At 42.6% G+C, this 25661-nt stretch overlaps 1 protein-coding gene across 1 annotated transcript in view; it reads right to left on the bottom strand.

Moving 5' to 3' along the window:
- TSHZ2 (teashirt zinc finger homeobox 2) overlaps positions 1-25661 on the bottom strand; it is a 212201-nt gene that overhangs the window by 59067 nt on the left and 127473 nt on the right. Inside the window, exon 2 of the mRNA XM_052684262.1 lies at positions 21469-24547. Coding sequence (XP_052540222.1) covers positions 21477-24547 — 3071 coding nt within the window. The 3' untranslated portion in view covers positions 21469-21476. The remainder of the gene's footprint in view (positions 1-21468; positions 24548-25661) is intronic.

Raw genomic sequence — 25661 nt, 5'->3', positions numbered from 1 at the left:
ATATGGAAAATGAAACGTGGAAGTGAAAGAGAGGATGCAGGCAATAAAAAAGCCTTTGAAAATGCCCTACAGTAAAATACATATTTTCGAAACTACAAGTTCTATCCATTTTTTCCTAAAAGTCATATCCCCATATGACCCTGGGCTACAATAAACATATTACACATAGATCATTTCTAAGTGTTTTTGGCCTTTGCTAGTAAGCATCAATTATTTGCAAGTCCTACTTCTGGCCACACACACAAACATCCTGCCCCACTTCAAAGTGAACTCTTCGCTCCTTTCTCCATACTTAAGAGGTGACACAAGATTTTTTTTTTTTATAATTTAAATCAATATAAAAAATGCTAACTTGCAAGTTGCACAGGTATTAGGACAAATGAATTCTGCAGATCAGCAAGACCAGGAGTGCATGCTCCCCTGTTACCTTCAGCACGTATAACAAGGGGTATGTCTGACCCAATGGGATGCCAGCCAGAACTCATCCAAACCCCTTAAAATTCAGGGAGTGTGGTGCCAAGCTAATAAACCCTCATCAGATTTATTACGTAGCGCTCAGCACCATGCCAACGCAGCCACCTGGCTCTTTGTTGGCTCAGAGCTTGAGTAGAGAAAGCCTGCCCAAAATACCACACGCAACTACTCAAAAAGAAGCCATATCACCTTTTGCAATTAAATCTTGCCACGAGCTGAATTCATATTAGCAAACAGATGAATAACACTCCTGAAATCTGGGCAGAACAGCAATCCTTAAAAGCAACTAGGCTGAAATGAACGTAAGCAGAGATCTTTCCAAGTCCAGAAAGTAACTCAGGGTGCTCAGGGGTGCCAGAGGAGAAGGCTGCTTATTGCCTGTCCTGCAGCCCTACTTCCTCAAATATCAATGGGTTTCATTTTACTCCTCAGGGCTTCTTATTCAGCGCAGCCATTAACTTCCCCTCGCACATGCTCTAGATCAGAACAGCAGTGCTGCTTCCTCCCTTCCCCACAGCTCCACAGGTTGCAAGTTTTCTCTCACTGCCATCCTGCACTGTGCTGGAAGCAATGGGAACACGATTACAGCCAGCCACGAGGAGCTGCGTTACTGGAGCAATACAAGAAGGGAAGGGTCAGCCAAGCTGCCTTTGAGATTCCTTCAATCCAAAACACCAACAATGAGTTCAAGGCCCTTTTATGAACAGAGCCCAAACTTTCTCACTGCCACTACAAGCAGGCCAAATAATTTAATAGCCAGTCCTGCCTGAACTCACTTCTAGTCCATTTTCTAGTCACCATTTTACTTTGTATGATAACATCCTCCAGTAAGGTATTACTTTAAAAAGAGCACAGCAAGAGGACATTTGGTGCTGGCGAGAAATATCTGCAACTGCTTTGGCACCTTACTGGATTTCCTCTTAAGTTGGTGCCCCATGGCCACTCGCAGCACCCCCAGCACTGAGGTTTTGGCATGAGCACATTTGCTCCAACCCCAAGAGCTATTTCAGAAATACTATTTTGCTCTAACTTATCTCTGTAATCAGCATCTGTACAAATCACCTCTGGAGCCTTCTGCTTTCAGAGCAGTGCACCAACACAACAACACTACCCAAAAACAAGCCAGCCCAAGGCAAAACCCACAGAACTTTCCAGAACAAAAGCATCAGTCAACTTCTTTAAAACCACCACCAACCACGCAGTCAGAAGCAATCCTACAGCAACAGATTGACTGAACAGACCTCACAAACACCTCCACAAAAATAAGATAATATTCAAAAATCAAATATAACAGAAAACAAAACACAACCAGCTGCAAAAGGCAGCAGGAGGAATGCAGGACTTACCGCGGTCAGGGAGGACGTGGGCTGGGACCTCCACAGCTGAGGCAGAACACTTCTTTAGGCCCCCAGGCACCTGCCCATAAATAAACTCCCAATCACACCCAGAACCTGTAACAGCTGTTCAATGAAAGGCAGCTTTTTCTTCCTTCCTTTCTTTCTTTCTTTCTTTTTTTTCCTTCTTTTCCCCTCCCTGTTTTGCACAGCGGTGTGCACGTGAGGCAGTGCAGTGGAACTCCTGAAGGGAGCCATTTGTGCTGTAAATACATTTCTGGGTAAGAGAGAGAAACAAAACCTTCAAACAACAAACAAGTAAATAAAACTAACAAACTACATCCACTCCAACGTGCCCTTTTGAAGCTCTTAAAATGTTGCTGATGAACTTAAAATGAAAGAAACAACATACATACAAAAAAATACAGGATTTTAAAAAACATTTACCTAATAGAGAACCTGGTTCTCTAATTAAGCAATTAAGGCTCAGCAAGGCAGACGTTCTCATCACATAAAGGTCATCTTAAATGAAGAGGGGATGGAAAACACTGTTGCTGCAGGGTTGTGTGAATGATTCTCCTCTGATCGGTGGCTGGTTTGAGATGAGCTGAGAATCACTCCATAGCCTGCTTGGATTCCCTCCTGCCTAAAGCTGGAGCAGCACTGCAGCATTCAGTCAGCAGCACTGGTTCCCTGGTTCTGCTCCTTATGTAACCCATGAAGAACTCTGGTAAGCCCAGAGGGGCTGTTTGGGGTTTACAACAGGGGAAGATGCAGCAGAAGTACTACTATTCTATAGGTGCATCGAATGAAAGAGGAACCATAAGCAGAGGCTGGGGGATCTGAATAGGTTTCAATAGATCTGATGTGATAATGTGCATTGAGGGATCTGGGCAGAGCGAAGGGTGACAAAAGATAAAAAACAATCCCCACCTTCATTTTAAGTTCTTTTGACAGTTGGGAATATTTTCTGTTTTGCTACTTGTGGTCTGGGTAATGAGATTAGGCCTTGTGCAGCAGGAAGCAGAATTAACTTTGTTTACTTAAAGTGACACCATCAGCTCGGAAAATCACATTTCCATCTGAAATGCAGAGCCTAGTATCATTTCAGATAACCCTTAAGATCACGATAACTAAAGGAGATGAGAGGAGAAAAGCCACGTCTCTCCTTTCCTCATTTTCCATCTCTCTTAAAGTGCTGCGTGGGGCTGGGAGCCCCCCCTGGGCCCATTCCCCACTGCTGGGACCCCAAAGCTGGAGAAGTGAGGGGGAAGGGGATGGAAACCCGGTGGGCTGCCAGCAGCACTCCTATGGGGTAACAGTCCGGTAACACATTAAAATGTGTTTAACGTTGGCTAAGTTCAGGACGAGGCACTCTCTAAAAAATTAAGAATTCAGTTTGTAGCAGCTGATTGGTTAAAAAAGTCCCTTAATTTAACATGGGCCTTTCAACATATTTCTGCTGGAGTGGCGATGAAGATGCGAGTTGTTTCCATTTGCTGCAGCACACTCAGGCAACAGGATGATCCTTTAGGAAGGGAAGACAGGGAGGGGAAGGAAATGCTTCACAACAGGGTATTTTCTAAATACCAGTTTGTGCGTTGGAACAGGCACGTCTTAAATGACTGGGCTTGCATACACACGAGGTAAAATTGAAAGGGGAAAAGGCATTCTGAATCCTCTCTGTTGTACCTACAAAAAATTGTCATAATTATAATGGCAATAAGGGTTTGCACGGAAGAGTGCTTCTGGTGAAGGCTTGCAGAGACTGAGAGCATTTGTGATGCTTCTCCCCCCGCTTTGCCATCCAAAGCCAAGCACAGGGACTTGTCCACGTGTTATTTGTCATTCTGGTACTCGTGACCCACGCTAGTGTTTACAAATCGAGGGAACGCCTGATATCTGGCACAGCCAATACTGCTTCGTGTCAAAAAGAGTGACAGGTAAAGAGTAAAATCTGGGCTCGGCACAGAGATGGATCCAAAATACATAAATAACCAATTAAGTAAAAATATTAATAAAAATATTGCTAACAGATCCCAATCTGCTGTTGAGTACCAATTGCCAGTAATGATCTCTATGGTAACTGAACCCTCTTTGGCCTCTCTCTGTATGCAACCAGTGTTTTATGGTGTTTTTTTTCTTCCCTATTTTCATGGAAAGTTTTCAAAACTGGTTTAAATATTATGATATTTTCTTCTTCAAGTGCTAACTGGGAAAAGTATTCACTTTGTCTGTGCCACATTCCTGAGCAGATTTTCCCTTCCTCAGATGACTGCTTTGGAAGGGTGACTCTTTTGTGGCCACTTACCAGGAGTTCTTTTCATGAAATAGGTGAGGGAGGCTTTCAAAATCTAACAGGCTGAAATACTGCCCACCAAATAAATATACCAATCAAGAAGATGCAAAACAAACAAACAAAAAAACATGCTAAGCACTGACACTGCTTTCAGAAACCTGCGGAATCACAAGCTTTTTTTTTTGTTTTAATTGTTATTATCTGGCTGCACATGTCTCTTCTTGCCAGCTGCTCCCCTATAATCCCAGCGACTTGCTCTGTGCTGTGGTTTTATACATGGGTGTTCCCCTTTCCCAGCCTGCTCTCACACAGGTTTTGGCTACTGGATATAAAAGAAGGCACTGCCTTTTGGAAACAGCATCAACAGCAGATATTTTTCGTGTTACATCAACAGACAGAAAGAAAAATTTTAAAGGAGAACATGCAGAATCCTGTGGATGCTGTCATCCTATACATGTAACACCCAAGATGTTTTACTAAACTTTTCATCATTATACTATGAGTTTTTCATCATTATACTATGAGTAATTAGACACACCAGGAGATTCCTAAGCAAGCAAATTGGAATTTGCCCTTCTAGAACTATCATTTGGCTGACGGATTTCTCAGGATGTAGAGTGCCCAGCACTGGTGTAGGGACACAGACCATTTGGTCCTTAGGAGCTTTGCAAAACTGAACCTTCAGCTGAGAGAGAAGAGGCTGACAGGAGCAGGATTCTGCTGCCTCCTGGGGCTGCTCACCTGGGAGAGGTAAACCCTGAGCCTCCACACGCAAGGACAGTGAAAGTATTTTGTCCTGTGAATTCAGTCAAGTTAAAATGGTCCTTGGAGCATGGACTGACGTTCCTTCTAGCCAAGTGTTATAATCACTCGGCTGTGAAGTTATGCTTATGTTTCCATTCTCCCTCTCCTGCCCAATAAACCTTGAATTCCTCTTTTGAAAGACTTCAGAAGACCAACGTGAGAAGTGTTCCCTCTCTGCCTTTAAAGAACAGGTCTCCTTCAAGAGGAAGAAAGTAATATTTAGTTGGAGGATCATGTAAAGTCCCTGTTGGCAGTTCGTGTTTACATATGCTATGTAGACTCCCATTCTGCAACTGCTGCTCCTTCGTACAGCAGCTCAACCAAGTTCCTGGGCTGAGTGTGGAGGTCTTTGAAAATATGGAGCTGGATTCAGATCCAGATCTGAATTTCCTAATGGATGCTTGTCTTCCATCTGTTTGCATTTGGATGTCTCATAGGATATAAGTGGCAGTTCTGTAGTGTCACACATGAATAAAGTGGATAATTATAAAATTAAAAGATATAACATGCATCTAGGGGAGATAAGACTAGAATTAAAGAGTATAAACAGAACCGATTTTGACGTACAGACTGATATATTTATTCATTAAATATAATAACATAAACAAGACTATTAACTGTCATATTCTAATCATACCATACTCTGCAAAACATACTCAGGAGAAAGTCCTATTGACTTCAGTAGCAATGCTACTTATATTTAAATCACGACCGCAGTAAAACAATATGCCATCATTCTTCTTTGTGGCTATTTACTGTATGCACCCCAAAGTGTTAAACAAAACACCTGTAGCTCACTGAATCGATGCTGAGCTCAGAAGTTCTATTTGTAAATCTAAGGAAAGCCAGTGAAGAATGTAAAAACCTGTTCCCCAAATAATTGAAATAGAGGATTCCCAAGAGCCCTGGCAGGGCTGCTGCCTGTCCTCTCTCTCTCCACAAGCACTGCACATATTTTTGCTCAGAAGGTAAAATCGGGGCAAATGACACTTTTTATCAGCAGTGTTAAGATCAGATCTGATTTTTTTTGTGTGTTTTATAGAACGTTGACAGCAACAGTGGAAGCCTCAAAGCAAGAATTTCTCCGTGGAAAGAGTGCACTTACTAGCTTGGGGTAAGCACTAAGGCCGTCTGGAAGGGAAACATGGTTTCAAGAATTCTTCCCTCTTGTACACAGTATCTGTGCCAAGAAGATACAAAGCAGGACCACATTGAGTCAGTAACAATTTATCCACCCTTTGCACAGCCTCTTTGCTCTCTGCTCAGGGCACCAGGCAGGGGAGATGCAGCTCATGCAAGACCTCGAGTGTGAACAGCACAAGTTGATGAAATCTGAAACGGGGCCTCGTCCCAAATTTGTGAACTGAGCTGAACAGTGAATTATTATGTCAAATGTTTCATTGTAAAATTCCTCATTAAATTCTTTGGCGTTCACCACACGCTCAGCGTAACTTGAAGTGCTGAGAAAACGAACGCTTACTGTGCCATGACAAAGGCCAATGGTTGCCTCTTTACTGAGCTTGATACATATGGTGAAAACATATTGACTAATTACTTGCCATTTTCAAAAACTGACAAACACTCCAAAGTTAGCCTAAGATAATAGGAGAATATGCAGTATGAAGCATAAAGACTGGAGAATCAAGAGGAAGAACAGCATAACTCTGTTACTTCTAATTCCCACTTTCAACATTTCCTTTGACAAATGACTACCAAGGAACAACCCAGCATCCCACTGTTTTAAATTGCTTAATGACAATTGGTAAATTAATGCAGCTGATGAATGCATCTGTTCAAAGCAGAGACCGACTGAAGTAGTGAAGATGAAACCCAGACCCAGTCTTCTCCCAGACACTATCATGATGTAGCTGGGATTTTGGATCTGGGTTCAGTTTTGATTTGCCCATTTTATACCTTGATCTGCTGCATGCCAAATGCCAAAAATAGAAAGAATTGGACACTGGCAATGAAGAGCTTCCAGGAAGGTCTGTCTCAAAGTCATCATGGAGGGGGAGACGGCAAGATGCCTTTCACCCACCAGCTGTCCAGATGCTGTTTGTGATATCAAAAGTCACCCGCATGATCCTCACCTGAGCTGCCTTACAGGAGCCCCCCACTCACAGCCTTTTTAAAGCCATCTGATTCCTGGCACCTCTCCACCAAGACAAATTGGTCCACTCATCTGATCAGGAACCTTCCCTAAGCAGTGGGAACAAATGTTTGACAAATTGATTTCAAGGTAGCTCATGGAGTAGAAGCAACATAAAGCTATACAGATGTAAAAAAAAAGTGTTGCTGGGTAAATTTTGCCAGTAAGGAATGTGTAGCAAGAAATAAACTTAAAATTCAGGCTCTATGTATGAGAAGACAAGATCTTTGGTGTAGAAGTAGAAAACATGAGGTCTCATTGAAGCTACAGGTAATAGGAATGCAATTACTGTTATTAGAGTTTTATGAGTATAAAACTTGTGCTGCTGTACCCACAATTTAGCAATAATAGGCTTTTCAAAAATCAAAACAATTTAAAAAGAAAATCAATAATTATCCCCTATTATTTTCCTTTAAATCACCTAGATAATAGAAATCAGAGACCTGAATAAGATGCCTACAGATAATGGCATTGTTAGATTGATAAAAAAAAAGGAAGAGTGATCAAGAGTTTGACCTGTTTACCAAAACATTCAAATGTACAAAGTCGTTATTCTACTAGCTCTGATTTTTTTAGGTTCGGGACGAAGCTCAAGCCATGTTTGGATGTTAAATGCACTCATAAACAGAGACTAGAAGTAATTTATAAACATTTTTATTGTATGAGAAATAGTTGCTATTTTAGGGACACGTAAATAATATGATGTCTATCATAAAAGTTTTAGAAGGAGTTTTATTTTCCACCTCATAAACTAAAAATAAAACGCTTTAAATGATTGACTTTCCTTTAAGGCAACTCTTGAGCCTGATTTGATAACAATACCAGTAATGCCTAGTAAAAGTCCTGGAATAAGTCGTGGTGTTTTGAACAGGACCAGACATTATCCAGGCTGTTTTTCATTAATATTGCTGTTTTACTGTAAAAAACCTGGGTAGATCATCAAGATTTTGCCCCCCTTGCATAAATACAAGAAGATTTAAAACAGCTTTTTTTCCAAAGGGTGGGAAGAACCTTGATTCATTTGCTTTTTAAAGAGTTTGAAAACCTTGAAGTCCCAGAAGAACAAAAGACCAGCAGATGCCTTTCCTGCTCTGGTAGAGTTCCACCTCAGCTTTTCCAAAAGCTCTGAATTGTGTCTGGGTAGAAAAAAACCCAATTCTGAATAGAAGCAATTAAAACAAACAAACAAACAAAAAAAACACCACCACAAATGTTTGTATTTATTGAAAAGGCTCCCAGGGCAATGAGCCTTCCCCAGGGCAGAGCCCTCACCTGGCGGGCGCTGCGGGCAGGGCTGGGAGGCAGGAAGCCCTGTGACATGGGATGGTCTCCAGACCCTCCCTATGGTTTTATGTCTTCTTCCACTTTGCGTTGGGATTTTTTTCCACTTCCAGGAAGCTCACTGTCAGCGCGTGCCGTAAGCGGCATCACGCGGAGCGGTGGCAGCGCCGGGCGTTGGGTGGGAAGCTCCTTCCGCTCCCTCCTGGAGCAGCCGTGCTCTTCTGCAGCTTTTTGTTTCATCTTTAGGTACAGCCGCTGCAGACTCGCATGCAAAACCACAAACTGAAGCCAGCACAGGACTGCTTGCCATGTCTGCGTACAGCAGCGCACAATGGGCTGGGAATGCCTGAGATCATTTCCTTTCCTGCCTTTCATATCGCTGAACTGAAACCATCACTCGTGTCAAAAGCAAGGGCTGCAGATGAAAGGCCAGTGCATTAAGACAGAGCATAATTGTCAGCCTCTGAGTTTCTGACATTAATCGTTTTACTTAAAGAAGGCAAGGGAATGTTTTTCTGTCCCCTCCACCTCCACTGACAACACACAGGAGAGTCTGGATAAAAATTTTAAAAAAAAAAGAACGACTCAAAATTTTTGCTAATTAAAAGTAATATGTTTTCCCATTTTTTGGCAATTTGATAACACAAAACACTTACTTGGGGGCCACAGGGGGAAACAAACTAAGACGGATAAAAAATGTTTTGTGTTCATCCAAGCAAGACTATGTTAATGCACATTATCCCATTAATGCACATCAACATCGGGAATAAGCGCGCCAATGCAAGCAAGAAGCATACACTTATCATCATTTGATAACATGTTTAATGACAGATTGACGGTTGATTTGCAAATGTGAACTGGCATCAATGTTGCTAACTTCAGCTTCTGCCGCCTCCTCTGCTATGCCAGCATATTTATGTGCATAATTTGATTTCGCAGCCACACTGTTAGTACATTTTTAATATTAACTATGCAAGAACAGACAGCCGAACTTAAGTTGCACTGATGGTTTGAGTTCATTAGATTGAAAAAGATGGGCAATGATGACAAAGATGGAGATGGCAGCGCAACATCAAAGAGGCAACACTTAACAAACACACTCCATTTTGAACAAACCGAACTAACACATTTCATGTTGTCGGCTGCAGCAGAGCCCTTATGTACAACAGTAAGAAAAAAAATATGCTTCTGCCCTGGGCATACTGACAGCAACTCTACAAGAAGCTTAGCAGGCTCCTGGACACACAGTTGTAAGATATTTCACTCATCTCTTGCAGGTAAAGGGGCTGATTCTGGGCTGATGTCGGAGTGACAGCAGCGTAATTCAGCAGACCTACAGAGGAGCTGCTCCTGATTTACACCGGTCCAGGGGAGCACGCTTGCCTGTTCCCACTCCCCTTCCCTAGTTTGCTTTTCACAGCTGTGATTCTTTATGACGAATAATAAAAAGATTTTGCTGAGCGCTCAGCTCTTGCAGGCACAGCACACGGAGCAGAACGGCAGGTCTGAAAGCCCCAGGGCCTCGTGCTGGGGTGCGTGCGATGTCCCCGTGCTGGGGTGGATGCAGTGTCCCCATGCTGGGCTGTGACGTCCTTCCCACCACCCCCAGGCTGGCACCGCACCACGCAGGGCTGCGCTCCTGGTGCCTTCCTTGGTGCTCTGAAGGGAATGTGTACCAATGAGCTGGGAAGAGAATATTTCATCCTCTGCTCACATTAATGTCGGGGCATATACTGCATCTAGTATTAATTTGCTTGTTGTGCCGCAATATATAATAAATTTGAGGCAGTAGTTTTATGGAGCAAGTTGTAATTTTAAGTTTTATGGTACAAACTGACCATCTGCAGGAATCTGACCATATAACCTCAGCCATTCGGTGCAGACTGTAATGTTAGTACCTCTGAATCACGGCACAACTATGATTTAGACACACAATTAGATAGACCAGGTCCTAACCAATTCTCTGCCGTCTGAATTACTGCTGAACAGCCTAATAAATGCACCAGACATAGGCCCCTAAAGCAAAGCTTTTAAGAAAGTCCTGAAGTCTACTTCTAATCAGCAAAACACCTACTGCAATTACTGCCACTTGGAGCCTGGACCAGCAACTCGTTGTGCTCAGCACTGCACAAACAGAACAAACCCAACTGCTTGGGGACCTCTTTGTGAAGCTCTGTTCTCCTTTCGAGATGCAATGCAGGCAGAGCTCACCTTGAGCCCCTTCTGCATTTGGTGCAGCAGTTTATGAAGAAACTCTGCTGGCTGCCACTGTATAAATAAAAGCGTGTGGCCCCCAAAACTATGCAGGCAGCTTTGTCTTGCCCCAGTGAAGACACAAGAGATCATGGAAGCTTTGTTCAAAGTTTGGGGAACTAAAAAAAGGCAGTAGCAAAGTAAAAGACAGCAGAGACAAACGCAAGAATGAGACCACACTGGGTTAAGCTTCTCTTGCTGGCTTTTAAGATAGTGCTGTCCCTTTGCCGAGCTGCTCAGGAAGGCACAGGCACTGCAGTGCTCCTGCCGTGAGCAGAGCAGTGGGCAGAGCTGCGCAGCCCAGACCCACGGCCCTATGGATTGCTGTGCTGACAGCTGTGCTGCCTCCTCCTCACCTGGGCTTTAGCCATAATTAGAAATAAAAACATTTCCCAAGGAGAGCGAGTTGTGGACACTGCTCACTCATGCTTGCTGATGGAGGATGGGGATGGGGAGAGCAAAACAGTGCAATTTCCAGGCTTTGAAAAAGCTCTCCCTGACTCCGAAGCTGGCCTGCCGTGACCGGCAGCGTGCTAGGTGGCATTGCAGGGGTGTGTGAAATATCTTCCAGCTCTGCATTTCCCCTGCAAATTGCCTGAGCTCCTGCTGTGACCGTGCACTTACAGCACTGGCTGTGGAGCTCTGAGCACAGGGCTGCTCAGCCCCACGCGGCTCGAAGAACCATTAGTTCTCCCCAGTCACAATTATCTCTGTTGCTGCGCTTGTGTCCTCTTTCCTGTCTCAACTTAAGTAAGTTGCATTTCTCCTGCTCTTGTTACTGAGTAGATGCAGATGCCACTTTGTTCCGTGTGATTTATAGCCAGTAGCTAATGTTCAGTTATAATTCCCCAGTTTAGACATGAAAAATAGCCTGTAATGCTCAACACAAGGGCCTCTCAACAATGATATATAATTTAAAAATTAACACAAGGACAGAGGAGACGTAGGATTTTGAACTAGGGACTCTCTCATTCAAAGGTTAAATCTCTACAAGGTGAGCTAAAGGAATTAGTTGAGTTATTAAGTAAATGCCTCTGTTATATTTTCCCAGTACATTAGCTGCTGCAGTCTTTTCCAGTTCAGCTGTGTTCAGCCCCAGCATGCTCAAAGTGCAAATGCTCGTGGCACTGCATTCACACATTTGCTTTTTTTCAATGTCAAACAAACCAGAGCTTTTCAGAGCCAAAGGTCAAAGCAGAGGGCCCTCAAGAAAATCTCTTGGGAAATTATGTGATTGTTCTTATGTCTTTATTGTATAAAAAATCAGGCTTCAAACACGGCTCGCCCTTTTCAAGCATCTTAAAACTACAAATGAGCCACAACTCATTCCTGCAACACCTAAGTTATGTAAGTGGTCTTGTTAATTTACAGAATATCTTGCATAACTGATCGCTTCCAGGATCAAACTCCGATGGCTCTGAAACCTCTGCAATGGGAAAGAGCTCCTCTGGAAACACAGAGAAGTTCACTCCCAGCCTCACACAACGAGTCAAAAAGAGATCAAGGGGCAGAACCTGCACCCCCAGCCTCATGCTGCCGAGTGCAATCACAACCTCTTTTGTCAAAGCTCAGCAATTCAGAAAACATGCAGAGAGAACAGGGAGTGAGGAGAAGAGTTTGGCTACAGGGACCTTTTGGAGGTGATACTCCTTTCCTATTTTCTGTTCACAATACGAAGATTTAGCTCATACCTTAGGTGTCTGCTGCTGCACTCTGTTTAACCCTGTCTCACTCTGGCACTGAGTATTACATTTATGGATTACAAATTTATTGACATTTGACATTTGCATCAGCTTTCACCTGATCAACAGGAGCTTTGCCTGCCAAGGGGAATTATTATGGAAGATTTCAACAGCCATGGGAATGCCAAAAAGGTCATTAAATCATATCAGAAAAACAATGTGTTCATAGCATTCATACATTTACTCTTGCCAGTAAATCTTCTGGTTGATGCTTGGACCACCTACTGATGATACTCAAAGAGAAGGAGAAACAGAGAATTGAAGAGATGAATTAAATTAAAACCAAATGACATGAAGCCTGGCACAGTGGGATCTTTAATTTTCTACTCTATGAATCCAGAATAAGAAAAAAAAACACAAAACAAAGCACAGTGGCTTGACTTTATCTAAGTTAATTCCCTCAGATAGGCAGGGCTTAACTAAATAATCCTGAGTAATGTGTGCACCCCACATTATTGCGTGCAATTTGTATGTGGGAGGTGCAGGATTCAGAAAACATATGGCACATGGAAAACAAATGACAGGGTGTGCTTTTACACTCTTTTTGGCTATACTTATCATTCGTGTTGATATTTTTTTTGCAGACATGAAAAATGAGTATAGGAACTTTCACCCTAATCTCTTTGGAAAAATACTGAAAGATTTCTTTTTTCTTTTTTCTTTTTTTTTGGTGAGTTTGTGATTTATAGAAGAATTCCACATAATTCCTGGGAGCATAGGCAACGTTTTAAATATACACTGATCAAATAAACAGAATTACCTCCCCCGTCGTCTGTTCTCTGGACGACAACCTGGGTCTTGCACCATAAAAAACCTCGGCCAACAGATTAGGGCTCCTTAGGTTACGAAGTGAGTTACTGACCTGGAAGCCCACCCACAGCCTATCTGTCTGTATGTCCAGCTTAGGGGAAAGCTTTGCTGAGGACTGAATCACACACAGCTGTTTGCCCCTGAGCTGAGGAAGCACGAAGGAAGCATTCAGATTTGCCCTTACTTGTAAGAGTGGTGTGCTCAGTTTACATGAGAGTGGGCAGCAGCAGGACATGGAATACACACATCCCAGTGGAACGCCTCTTCTGCGATGTCCCTTGGGATGTAGATCAATAGGTGCTTAAAAGGCAACATCAATCCTCTTAATGGCCCTATAAAGTAAGCCGGTGGCCACTCAGTCCCTATAGGAATCAATGCCAGTAGCTTGACTTGATCTCAGAAATACAGCTGTTGTTGTGCAGCCATTGCTGTGTTTGCAGCAAGTGGTGCAGCATGCAGCTACAGGGTGACAACCAAAGACTGCTTGGAGAGCAGCAGAGGGCAGAGACAGGGAACTGTGCACTGAATTGCTTCTAACCTTGGTTTGGAACAAGACAGAGAAGTGGAGAGATGGAGATGTGGGATGGAGGTATCTGCTGGCAGCTGAGCACTATGTCAGGTTATTGCTTGTACATAGTGAGATACATAATTCCAAGGAACCTGTGGTTTATGGTATAAACTTGGAGTTTTTTAGAAACGGGGAATGGCTGGGAGTTTTCATTAAATGAGCTCATGAAAACAACAAGTTTGCAGTTAGGATTCAACAGTTCTACAACAGGAGGAGAAAAACACTTTTGTTTGTGTACAAAAAAGAAGCAGAAAGCAGACCCAGAAGGGATCCCTGTAGCATTATCCATGCACAGCAGAACAAGTAGTTTGGCCTCATCTGAATTACTGGTCGAAGCTACTACGAATTCTGCAGTAAGATTGTAATTCCTCTTCTGTGTACAGTTCAGAAAGAAATCTAATCCTGCTACTGCTGGCTGGGAAACCCTCATGGAAAAAAGAATGGGAAAAGGAGGGGGAACTTAGGTTTGGGGCTTGATATCACTGGCTGGGATTTTTTGACCCAACCCCATATGACTATTCTGATTTTCTTCCTCACTGCTATTCAGTCTGAAGAGGAAAGCAGAAAAATGCCATAAAGGAACTCTCAGCAGTGCTCAGCTGCTGGGCGCACCTCCTGTTACAAAGGACTGTGCGTGCTCAGGGCTAGGGAATGGAATACAAACACAGTCGTTCACTTATAGCTGGAGGCTATGAGCTCGATGGCACAGAGGAAGCTCTAGATGGTAGTGCTGCAGAGAGGATATCCCAGAGGGAACCGCAAAGCATCCTCATGCACGAAGGCTTTTGGGGCTTTGGCACAGACAGAGTAACCTGACTTTGACCTTCACCAGGCCTGCAGAGCACTGCTGGGAGAGGCAGAAGAATTGAGATCACAGGGAAGCCATGGCCTTACTGATCTCTCTTTAGGGTGACCCTGTTTTGGTTCTCCAATGCAGCCCAAGCCCACCATTTTCATCCCCTCCCAGGCCTCCTGCTTGACTGTGTGAATTACAGATGAGCTTTGCAGTAGAGAGAGAAAACAGAAGATGCTGATAATGCTCTGGTAAACGATGTCACACACCCTCACCATTCTGCTCCTGGTCTGATTTGATGTCTCGCAGCTGCTGCTGCATGCACAGGGTTTCCATGCCAGGTCAATCAATAATAAATCAGAAACTACTAGGGCAAGGGGGCACTGGGAACACTGAACACTCACTGAGCCTTGTGACTTTTTTGCAGTAGAGGCTTCCCAAAAGAGACACTCCTTCCTTTCCTCTGTACCCCCTCTGCTTCAGCAAAGCACTGAGCAAAGGGTTGTTGCTGGCCTCAGAAATGGGCAGGCGTGGGGAGGCAATGTGCCACCAGCAGGACCGCTTTGTCACTCGATCTGATGCAGCTGCTGCAGGCACTGGAGGGGAGCAACCACATGAAAACCACTCCAGCCACCTCTCCTTTCCCTTCAAAAAATGTCACTGTGGCACTCTCCACTTTCTATAACAATGTTTATCATTGTTCCTCGATTGTCTGGGACAATAAATGGTTAGAAATGAGCATATATCACCAGGAAATCTCTGCCTGCCCCTTCCCCCAAGCAGTGTCATAAAAACGTACAAATTCACATTAATAATGAAGTGCATTTCCCTGAGAAGCCACTGTGTATCTCAGGGAGAGCAGGCAAGGTGGCAGTTGCTGCAGAGTTTCCTATTAAAGAGCAGAGCAAATACTCATAAATCTGATGAGGGGCCAAAGCACATGTTAGGGCTGTCTCCCTCTTAATGGAACCTTTTCTGAAATGAAAAAAATATATATCTCGATACATTCAGGGTATTCATTAGACATGACAACCTCCTCCACTCCCCCGTCCTTCCCTCCCCCATCCTGCATGTGCTGACCCCTGGCAGAGGAGCTGCACTGAGTGCTGGCAGGCAGGGATTTTGGAGGGGAGGAGGAATTGTTTTGTTTTAATAAAGAGAACGTGCAAATTTCCAGCAAGGAACAAGCCTCCTCCTTCCCCACCTCTCCCTCCTTTCCTCTGCCCAGCATGCTGCTGCCATTCCCTCTCTTTCCATGCCCCCAGCACACCTTCCTCTTGATCCCCACTGCACTTTTCGCACACATCTGGAGCCAACAGAGCCAGAGCAGTGCCCCAGAGATGGACACCCCTCATAGAACTGAGTGTCGGAGCCTTCCAGCCACCTCCCACCTTCCAGGGCTCCACCAGCTCGTGCTCTTGGGATGCACAGCCCTCCAGAGCAGGCAGGATGGAGCCTTGGGCCCCTTGGCTTTCCTAGAGGCTGTGACCAGTGCAGTGCCTTGATGCTACATGCCTTATCATGGGCTGGGAACCAGAGTCTGCTGCCCCTTTCCTGGAACTGAGATGCTCTCAAACAAGAAACACTGTCACAGTTATGAAATAAGCTCTGTGCTGTGCGTGGCTTCTTCTGCCCCATTCTTCTGCTCACAGACAGGGTCCTGAGCGGTATCTGCTGCTGTGAATCCTGCGTGGCTCCATGATGCACGAGAACCACAGCATGGAGCTGAGCTTCCCACACAACACATCCCACCTCCACGCACGGACAGACCCAGCTCCCAACCCAGGAGAGGCAGAATAAGACCTGAGTGCTACAGCTTAATAATCATGAATTATCTGTTCATTATCCCAATAAATATCCCAATAAATAGTGAGAAATCTCTTCCTCTTTTCCCATAAAGCCATATCTACACTTTTCCTCATTTTTCATCTGTGCTCCATCATATTTGCACAGAGTGATCATCCTGCTAAACAACATGTTTATTGGAAGGTGCTGTTGAGGGTTGGATGCTGCTCATGTCTTTTCCTTCTCTTCGCTACTTGGTTGACGAGGTGTAAAATGTGTCCTCTTCCTTTGAAATTTCACTGGGTAACACTGCTCCACTATAGATTATGAAGGCTGTAGAATTTAATAATATCAGATGCAGCAAGGAGAAGGTAAGATTTTGATATCCTTATGAATACTGAATGCTCGATGAAGTAGGTGCTATTCAAGGTCAGTTAAGATCTGGTCAAAATACTTACAGGTTGCTTCTCTTTGTGCCTTGAAGAATTCCTGCCTTTTAGGGGCATTTCCTGTATGTTCATACAGTGCCTGGGAACAATATGGGGTAACCTGGTGCGCTGCATGAGCTAATACAATTTTGGCAACACTGATCTTAATAGCAACCTGTAGTATTCATAAAAAGCAGGTAAATCTGCATGGATGCATCCATGCTGATGCACCCTGATCTGCCCTGACCCTGCTCTTACTGAAGCCAAGAGCAAACTCTTACTGCTGGATTTACAAGGGTGAGTGCTAGACTGAGAACATGTTGGGCAGGGCAAGTTCCAAGTTTTCAGAATGCTGAATTTCAAAAATTCCTGATCTGCTGCTTTTGGGGAATGGTGAGAAATTTCCAAGGACTGTAAGGACTGGGCTTTCACCAGGGGGGACTGGAGGGAGGAGGGGCAGCTGGGGCAATCCCCTGCTGAGGGACTGCAGCACAGAGGCCCACCTGAGCCTGTCCCTGTTGCCTTGCTTCGTCTTCTAATGTGTGCCTTCAGACAACTGATTCTTGCAATTGGCCTTGCCTGTGTAACACCCATACTGGCTAATAGCAAAACATGATGTTCAGAGCAGCTCCTCCAGCTCCAGAGGGGAGGAGAAAATAAAATCCATGGAAGAAAAAAATCTTCTATTTTGGTATACTTAACACATACAGTTATCTGCGTGTCCTATATATCATTTAACAAATTGCTTTGCAATTCTTACAGGGCGTGGTATAATGACTGATTTAAAATCACTGCATTGCTTAAACTGCATTGTTCTTCATCAAGTTGAGTCATTTTTATGTGAAGTGTCAAGCTCTCTAACAAATAACTGCTGCCAGACAAATCAAGTTCCTCATCTTAAAGCTACGGCTAAATAGTTTATAGCTTTAATCTGCTCACTGAGGTGTGCAGTCTATGACAGTAATTATAAATGCAAGGAGAAATTATAGCTGAATGCTTTAACTGCATTAGGAGCCATTTGATGAACAATCATGATTGCCTGTTCATTTTCAACAATAGAGGGCAAGTTAGTGTCAGTGCATTAGAGGATTTTCAGTTCTGCTCTGCTCTTTCTTCCATTTACCACAGAATGTCAGTTGTCTCCTATAAAGTAGAAAAAAAAGCACTGCAGAAGCTTTAAACTTGATGGTTAAAAAAAGACAAAGGAGGAAACAGAGAAAAACTGTTTACCATTATGACTCATTTTTTTGTTTTGCAGCAGCCTTATTTCCAATTAGTTCATTTCAGGTAGCTGCTTGTTTGCTCATCAGGGCCTTTAGTGAAGCAATCTCTCCAATTAAGTTGGTAAATTTAACGTTGTAGAGACTCATCTCTGTAAAAAGTTGTAGAGAGCAGAGAGAGCCTCGGTCACCAACAGTGACAGTCAATGCCACCACCCGACTTTACAGTAAGGGATAAAATTCTGCCCTGCCTTTTGGCTTGTTTTTTTCCTTGGAACAACGTAAAAATTCTAATTCAACTGCAAAAAAGGAAGAAATCCTCTTTGAAGGTATAAGTCATCATACAAATTAGTTCTGATTAAGCCACGCTCCCTAATGTTCACGGGGTTTCTTTGAAGAAGAGCAATAAAAACAAATATGAAGTAGGTTAAACGAAAAGAATAGAGACATCTGATTGTTGTATATTACACATAATTTTACATTATATTACTAAGCCCATATCAGTTAAAGGAACTCAAGAAAACACTGAAGAGGAACATAAAACAGATATGTGTGTCTTTACATTTAAGAAGAATTTATAGCGAATTTCTTATAAACAGCCTCACAGAGATCTTAAAAATAAATCCATACGCATAACACATTTTTCTACAGTACCAACCCAGGTTATTCATTTATACTTTAATGATAGTCAACATTTTAAAATATCACCTTTAACAGTAAATTTCATTAAAATATAAAAAGTATTTTATGTATTTCTGTACTTCGGATACACTTTCCACTGTTTTATTTCCATTTATTTATATATATTTTTATGTCTGTGCCACTACAGTATCGCCTACAAGTGAATGCAGATGCACGTGCATGCTGTAAGAATTTTGGTGTGCTTTATATTCCCCGTTTCTCAGCACTGTGCTCTCCTCTGTGTTAGTATTCAAACGCATCCCGAATCTTAACAATAACATGGTAAGAATAAGTAAACCCTGAAAATCCCTGTTATATGATTTAGTCTCTTTGCAGATCTCAGGAAGGAACCATAAGAATAAACTGTGGCCTCCACGCTTCCAGCGCAGCCAGAACTTGGGTAGGCTTACAGTCATAAAACCTTTACAGTGCTATCCAAAATACCCCATCATTTCACACAATTTGTGCTATCATGCATACCAACTCAAATTATAGTTCCAGATAACAGTGCTATCACTCTGTCATTGCCATTCAAATATATTTTTTCAAAGGTGAGGTACAACCTGCATCTTGATGTAGATTAGAAAAGGATGAGTATTAAAAGGACGGCGATCTCTGGGTAGCCAAAGGCAGGCAGGACAGTGCCTTATTTATGTCACATCCACCTGAATAACACTCGTGATGTGTCTGTGTGGGTTATTACAGTGCAGAAAGCCTTTTTTTCCCCCTCAGATTTTTTTCTTTGTGCTTATTCTCCAAATCCTGAGGAACAATAGCATGTTTATGTGGGTGGGTGTTTGGTTTGCCTCTTCATAATAATACGGTGCTTTTAAAACCAAATCTGAAACATTTGTCAGGTATTAAGCCATGAATATGCCAAAATAACTGTTACATTAATATATTTGGCAGATAGCTTTTGTTTGATAGAACCCAAATTATTGGTTTGCTCTGATATCTCTTATGTGAAAACGACGAATGTCAGAGTCTTATTAATCATTAACTGGTGAGGAAGGAAATGAAATATGGTATATTTTTCCCAACCAACCTCCTGTAATTTCCCAATATTTTGGGAGGTATATTGATTTTGAATGGTAATAAAATGGTTAAGCACAAAATCTGTTATTTTCAGATAAAAAGGTACGTTTGTTTCTTCCTTTTGTGTTGGGTTCTAATGTTGGGTTAAAAATGCCTACAAAGAAAGGATGTTAGCACTACGGAGAAAATTAAATCCCTTCCAGTTGGACTGAATTTTGCCTGTTGAAATGTGCAGAAAGAATAAATCTGGTCAAATAGAGACTGCACATACAAGATGTGTGTAAAACTTCAGTCTTACTGCACTTGAATATTACACACTATAGCAATAGCTTCTATTACCCATCCCAAAGCAACCTTTTGATTAGTGGCTTAAATTATCCAAAAGTAGCCTTTTAAACAGAGCGTAAGTGACACACAGTCCTTGTGCTGGCTGCGTACAAAGAATGTGTTTCTTAAAGCTTCATGAATATTTGCAGCAAACAAATGTGAAATCTTCACACAAGCAAGTATTCATCTTCGGAGTGCTTGCACCCTCAATTAGCCAGAGAATAGCCACAATAGCAGGTGGCGTGAGTGACAACTCACAACACATCCTTAATTTTGACTGTCTGATGAATTCATTTCCCAAATGTGATTCAAGTAATGAACATGATGGAGAAAATCTGAGTCTGCACATGATTATTCTGCAGATGGAAGCAGAGCCTGAGTTTGCTGGTGAATTTGCTGGGAATGACTAAGAGAGCCTTGCTGGAAATAAACGTGTTAGAACAGAAAACTTCTATTTGGACTTTCAGTAGAAGTTCTGCATATTTATTTCAACCAAGAAGATTTGAGTTTGTGAATCAAGTAAAATTAAAAATGCAAAAACGGTGCGTAATCTGAACATGACATTACATACCATAAACACTGGCAGTGGCAGCACTTTGGTCGGTGTATCTTTCAGCCAAAAAAAAAAGTATCAACAGTAATGCAGAAGTATCATATTAACACGTTTTGGAAATATAACTGCGTAAAAGAAATCTCAGTGCTTCCTGAAAGAAGAGCCAGCCCCCCCAGCCCGCATGAAACCTTATGCTGAAGTCAGTGGTATCACAGACTGACACGGCCGCCAACGGGAAACAAAACGCAATTAAATGTCTTCAAGATTAAAAACGAAATGAGCAGAGACATGAGCAAGGTTAAAGCGATGCGCCAGGAAAGGCCACTCCCAACAGTGTTGGGTACGTGTAAAATATCAACAGTTTGTACAGTGAGGAATGTCCAAATATCAGTGAAAGAATAACTAAACTTGTAGACATAAACTTCTCAGTCATCAGTAGATTCTTGAGACTAGGTTTGAGTGTATCAGGAACGCGGGCTATTTATTATTTATTAATTTGACATTTGAATTGCCTTCTTTTCCCCCATCAGAATCAGATTTACAGATGCATTAGCACTGAGGGAGGTAACAATCTTTTGGTGTTCAGTGCCTTTTTTTTTTCCTGCTTTTTCCATTCTCACTGCAAAGAGTAGCATTCATTTCTTGCATTCCACATTGAAGTGCATAGGATGTGAAGCAATTCTTAGAAACAAAAAGGGAAGTGAGTACTGAGAAAATATTAACAAGAAGCAACTTTTTTTATATAGTTGTTCTGCATTTGTCAAGCGCTCTTCCTGAAAACATTATAAAATGAATAGGTACATGCAATTAGTTTAATGAAGCAACAGTACATTATGCATTTTATAGTGTTTTCCTACATTGAATAAAGTATGAATATTTAAAGAGGCCTCCTTAAAAGGATGAAATAAAAACTCACTATAGAGCATGCATACCTTAAGAGTTATTCTTCATCCACTTCTGCTACAAATTGTGAATGGTGTTCTGGTGACTTGCTGTGTGTTTTGCTTAGATGAAGTTTTACAGCATGTTTGCTCGCAAATGTCCGACAGCACAACTTACATTTGAACTTAGAGTCTGTGTCCTCTTCTCCAGCTATTGTTTCAGGAGACCTTTGAACTGAAACTCTGGAGATTTCTTGCTCTACCTTGGTTTGCTGCTCCACAGCCAGCCTGTTCATGTCTTTCATTTGGAAACCTAGATGGGATTCTAAGTGGCTAATGTAAGTAGATGGGGTTCGAAACTGAGATGCACAGTCGCTGCAATAAAAGACTGGATGCCCTTTGTCCATGTTTTTCAAAAACTTTGTTCCTCCAGTTTTCCTAAGTTGGTACTTGACATTTGCCAACCAGTGGCTGATGGTGGTCATTGACAGTCCGGTAAATTTTGAGATCTGCATACGCTCCTGTGGGCCTAGATCTGATAATAAATATTTACCTTCGGATGTCTGGAAGAGGCTGGAAGCAAACTGAGCTTGCAAAATGAGAAGATGCTGAGGGTTCCAGTTCGACTGCCTGCCCTTCCTTTTATGCAGAGTGGAGACTTCTGTTGAGACATCTTCAAAGCGTCGGACATCTATTTCCAACTTCATAGATGGGATCCTTGAAGATGCAGCAGGTTTTGGCGTAGTAGCTTTGGGAAGAACTTTGACCATATCAGCGATGTCAGACAGAGCATGTTTTTGAGGTGGAGAAGTACAGGATTGTGCTTGAGCTGACTCAGCTTTCTTGCCTTTTGATTTGGTCAGGTCAATAGGCTGATCATTATTTTCAAACAAATAGTGCCTGGTTACGCTTGCAGGCTTTGGTGGGGTTGGAGTAGGAGATAAAACTGGCTTCTCCATCATATTTAAATTAGATTTGTGGAACATAGAAATCGTGCTAGAGCTGGGGCTGGAGTTGGATTGGGGCCGTAGAGGCTCAGTGGCTTTGCCCAAGTGATTATTCAGTACCGACTGCAGGGCACTGAGAGGGTTGACACAAGGCAGCTCTGATGAATGGTTGGCAGCAGCACAACCATTACTAAGAGAAGCTGTTGTTGGTTCCTTGAGGGCTGATTTTTCTTTTCCACTGTCCTCTTTAATTTTGTCTTCCTCTTTCAAGGGACATGGTTCTGTCTTTTTTGGCTCCCCAGAGGCTTCAGATTTGAGGATAGGTCCCCTCTCACTCTGGCTGAGTGAAACATGCTCAGCTTGAATGCTCTCTTTAGCATAGTCCTTTTGTACCTCTTCCCTGTCATCAGTTTCCTTCTTCACTTGAGTGCACTGAGCCACATTTGCCGAGATAGGGACGAGAGGCATGACTTTCCACTTTGGAGCTATGGGCCTCAACTTGTTGGCCATTGTTGGCCTGATTTGCAGTACTTGGGAACCCACAGGCAAAGATGGCTTAGCTCCTTCTGAGAGCTGATAAGCTGCGTGGATGCTGGGATATGCGCTCCAGCTAGGTGCTCCATTTTGAGCTTTATTGATGGCTGTCGTGACAGTGTTCTCCAAAGACTTTAAAATGTCCCCACCACCTTTTGAACCATCTTCTAAATCTTCTTCTCTGAGGTACTGGTATTTCATTGTGGGATCCAGTGGTTTCTGAAGAGCGTCCTCAAACTCTTCAGTTTTTACTGCTTTTTCATCTTTGTTTGCATCATCAGCTTTATCTTTTTTACTTTCTTTTTTAATTTCAGATGCAGGAGCTATGCATTCTGCAGATGATGATTTACTGATTGACTTCGACACCGGGCTGTCTTTGGCTGGTGCTTCAGAGAGCGACTGCATTTTTTCCACAGCTAAAGGATCTAGAACAAGTTGCTTTCCTTTCTTCGAAGCTGAACTTGTGACTTTCAAGAAGTGGCCGGTAACCATCATGTGGGTCGTGAGCTGCTGCAAGGTGTCATGGGAACTTCCACACTCCATACACTTCAAAATCTGGGATTTGCAGGCCTCAAACTGCCACGTATAGCTGGCACCATTCTGGTAGCCATAGCGGTTGTTGGAGGATAGCTGCAGGTTCCCGTTCTTCTGCGGGGAAAAAGTGTCTGAGAAAGACCCCGTCGTGGAATCGGGGGAACAAGGCCTGTTAACGTCAAACACGCGTTTCTTTGCTGGAGTGACCATTTTTGAAGAAATGGTTGGTACTGGCTCCTTCAAAGGCACTTTTTGGTAATGTTTTGTTTTTATCATGTGAACGCTCAAATCTTGAAGGGAATCAAAGGAATCACCGCAGAACATGCACTTCAGAACTTTTTGTGCATCTTCCTTGTCCATGTCCTGGAAAGCCCTTTTTCGAGGCTTAGAGTAGCTGGTAGGTCTGTGCTTGTCCTTTTTGTGGTTGTCATCTTGGTAGTGACCTGTTTCATTCATATGAACTGTTAGTTCGACCAGCGTGTCGTAGGCTGCGCTGCACTGCCGGCACCGAAACCTGCTGGCACCAGTGAACACCGTCCCACACATTTTGCTGCTCTGCCGGTAGAGCTGGACGGAGCTGAACAGGTTGGGTTTCGAGACAGGTCTGGAAGGTAAATTCTGTTGTAAGCTTTTTGACAGTGCGTCTTGATGCCAATCAAAATCAGCTTTGTTCCCTCCATTTCTGTTGTCGCAACTCCTCTTTTCAGAGTTGGACAACTTGAAACCCAGCCCCAAGCCTGTCCAGTAAGAGTCTGACAGTATGTTGGCATAGACTGCTGTCATTTTATCCATGCAGTTGTGTGCTTCATTCTGGGCTTTGGGATGGGTGCTGGTTTTTGGATCCTGCGGCTCTCTAGAGCAAATGCTTTTAACATCTGTCACATGGTCACTACCATCACTCAGCAGTGATTCATTTTCTGCATCTTGGGTAGATATATGACTGACAGGGGAATTCTGGTAGCTGAAGTTCCCTTTCTGCTCAGGACCCACATCATGTTCCTCATCCGTTCCGGTGTCATTGCTGCCCTGGAGCTGAGCAGTTGAATTGTCATCATCATCTTCTTCCTCCTCCTTTATATCTTCCTCTTCCTTTAAATCTTCCTCTTGGACGTAACCTGAAATGTAACGTCAATATATGAAATAATTTGTTAACGGAGAACACTGCAGTTCAAGGTTTCTAGTTTCACTATGTGTTTTCTTTACCAGACTTAATTTTAATCTACAACTTTAATGCCTGTTAGTTCTGGAAGTGAAAAAAGCCAAGTGATGTCTCTTTTTGTGAAGGTTGCTGCATGTTATTGGCAGATGATCATAATTCTTTATAACTGCCAGAGATTCTGAGTTAATAATTTTCCTGTCACGGGACTGTAATTCTAACTGTCCTGTAATAGGACAGTTGGAAAATTCATATGTAAGAATTTAAAGTTTATATTAAAAGCTTCAATTCTACCAAATTGTTTTTAGCCTCAGTGAAAGGAAGGGTAGAATTGGCAAAGAACAGAAGACAAATAACTGCCATAATCTGCCTGGTTCATAGAATCATCTAGGTACAGTAATCTTTTACCATTTGATCACCTGAAAAAGCACTTTAGAATATACACAAATAATTTATATGTCAAAATACAACATTTGAAAGCACTGATAGGCTTAAGTGGAACTCTTTTGTTTGTAAAAGTAATGTACTGCGTACCATAAAAGCAAATTGCACTTCAATAAAAACAAATACATACATTTCAGGGCAAGAACCCTGAAATTGCAGAACAGGATGTGACAGAGGTAGACCAAAGTATAGCACTGAAGAAGCAGGACAAGACCTGAATGATCTTATTTAAAAAAGGGGTTAATTAATTAATAAGAAGAACTTGATACTGGATAAGATGTAAATTTTAAAATTAATTAAGGAAATCTGAATTTTTCTTTTTTTTTTTTCTTTTATTTTTCCTCCCTTATAACAGCAGTGCTTTTACTGAAGTTATGGGAGATAACATGGGCAAAAAAAGTCTGAACAGCGGAGAAAAGGAGAGTCTTAATCATGAACCATTTCCATGGCAGTCAGTGGATAAACTCCCGTCAACTCCTCACAATCAATGACTGACTTCCAGAAGTGATGGAGAGAGCAGGTGGCTCAGATGTGTTTTTACAAAAAAAAAAGGTGAATGTTTTTTTACCAGACGTTGCAAAACAACGCATGCAATCCAGTGCTACAGCCAGCCACTCTTCAAAAGCGCT

This window comes from Tympanuchus pallidicinctus, unplaced genomic scaffold (assembly GCF_026119805.1).
Source record: "Tympanuchus pallidicinctus isolate F22 unplaced genomic scaffold, pur_lepc_1.0 scaffold20, whole genome shotgun sequence".
NCBI classification, from domain to species: domain Eukaryota; kingdom Metazoa; phylum Chordata; class Aves; order Galliformes; family Phasianidae; genus Tympanuchus; species Tympanuchus pallidicinctus.
Note: the sequence above shows the minus strand (reverse complement) of the source record. Positions and strands in the feature narration are given on the sequence as shown.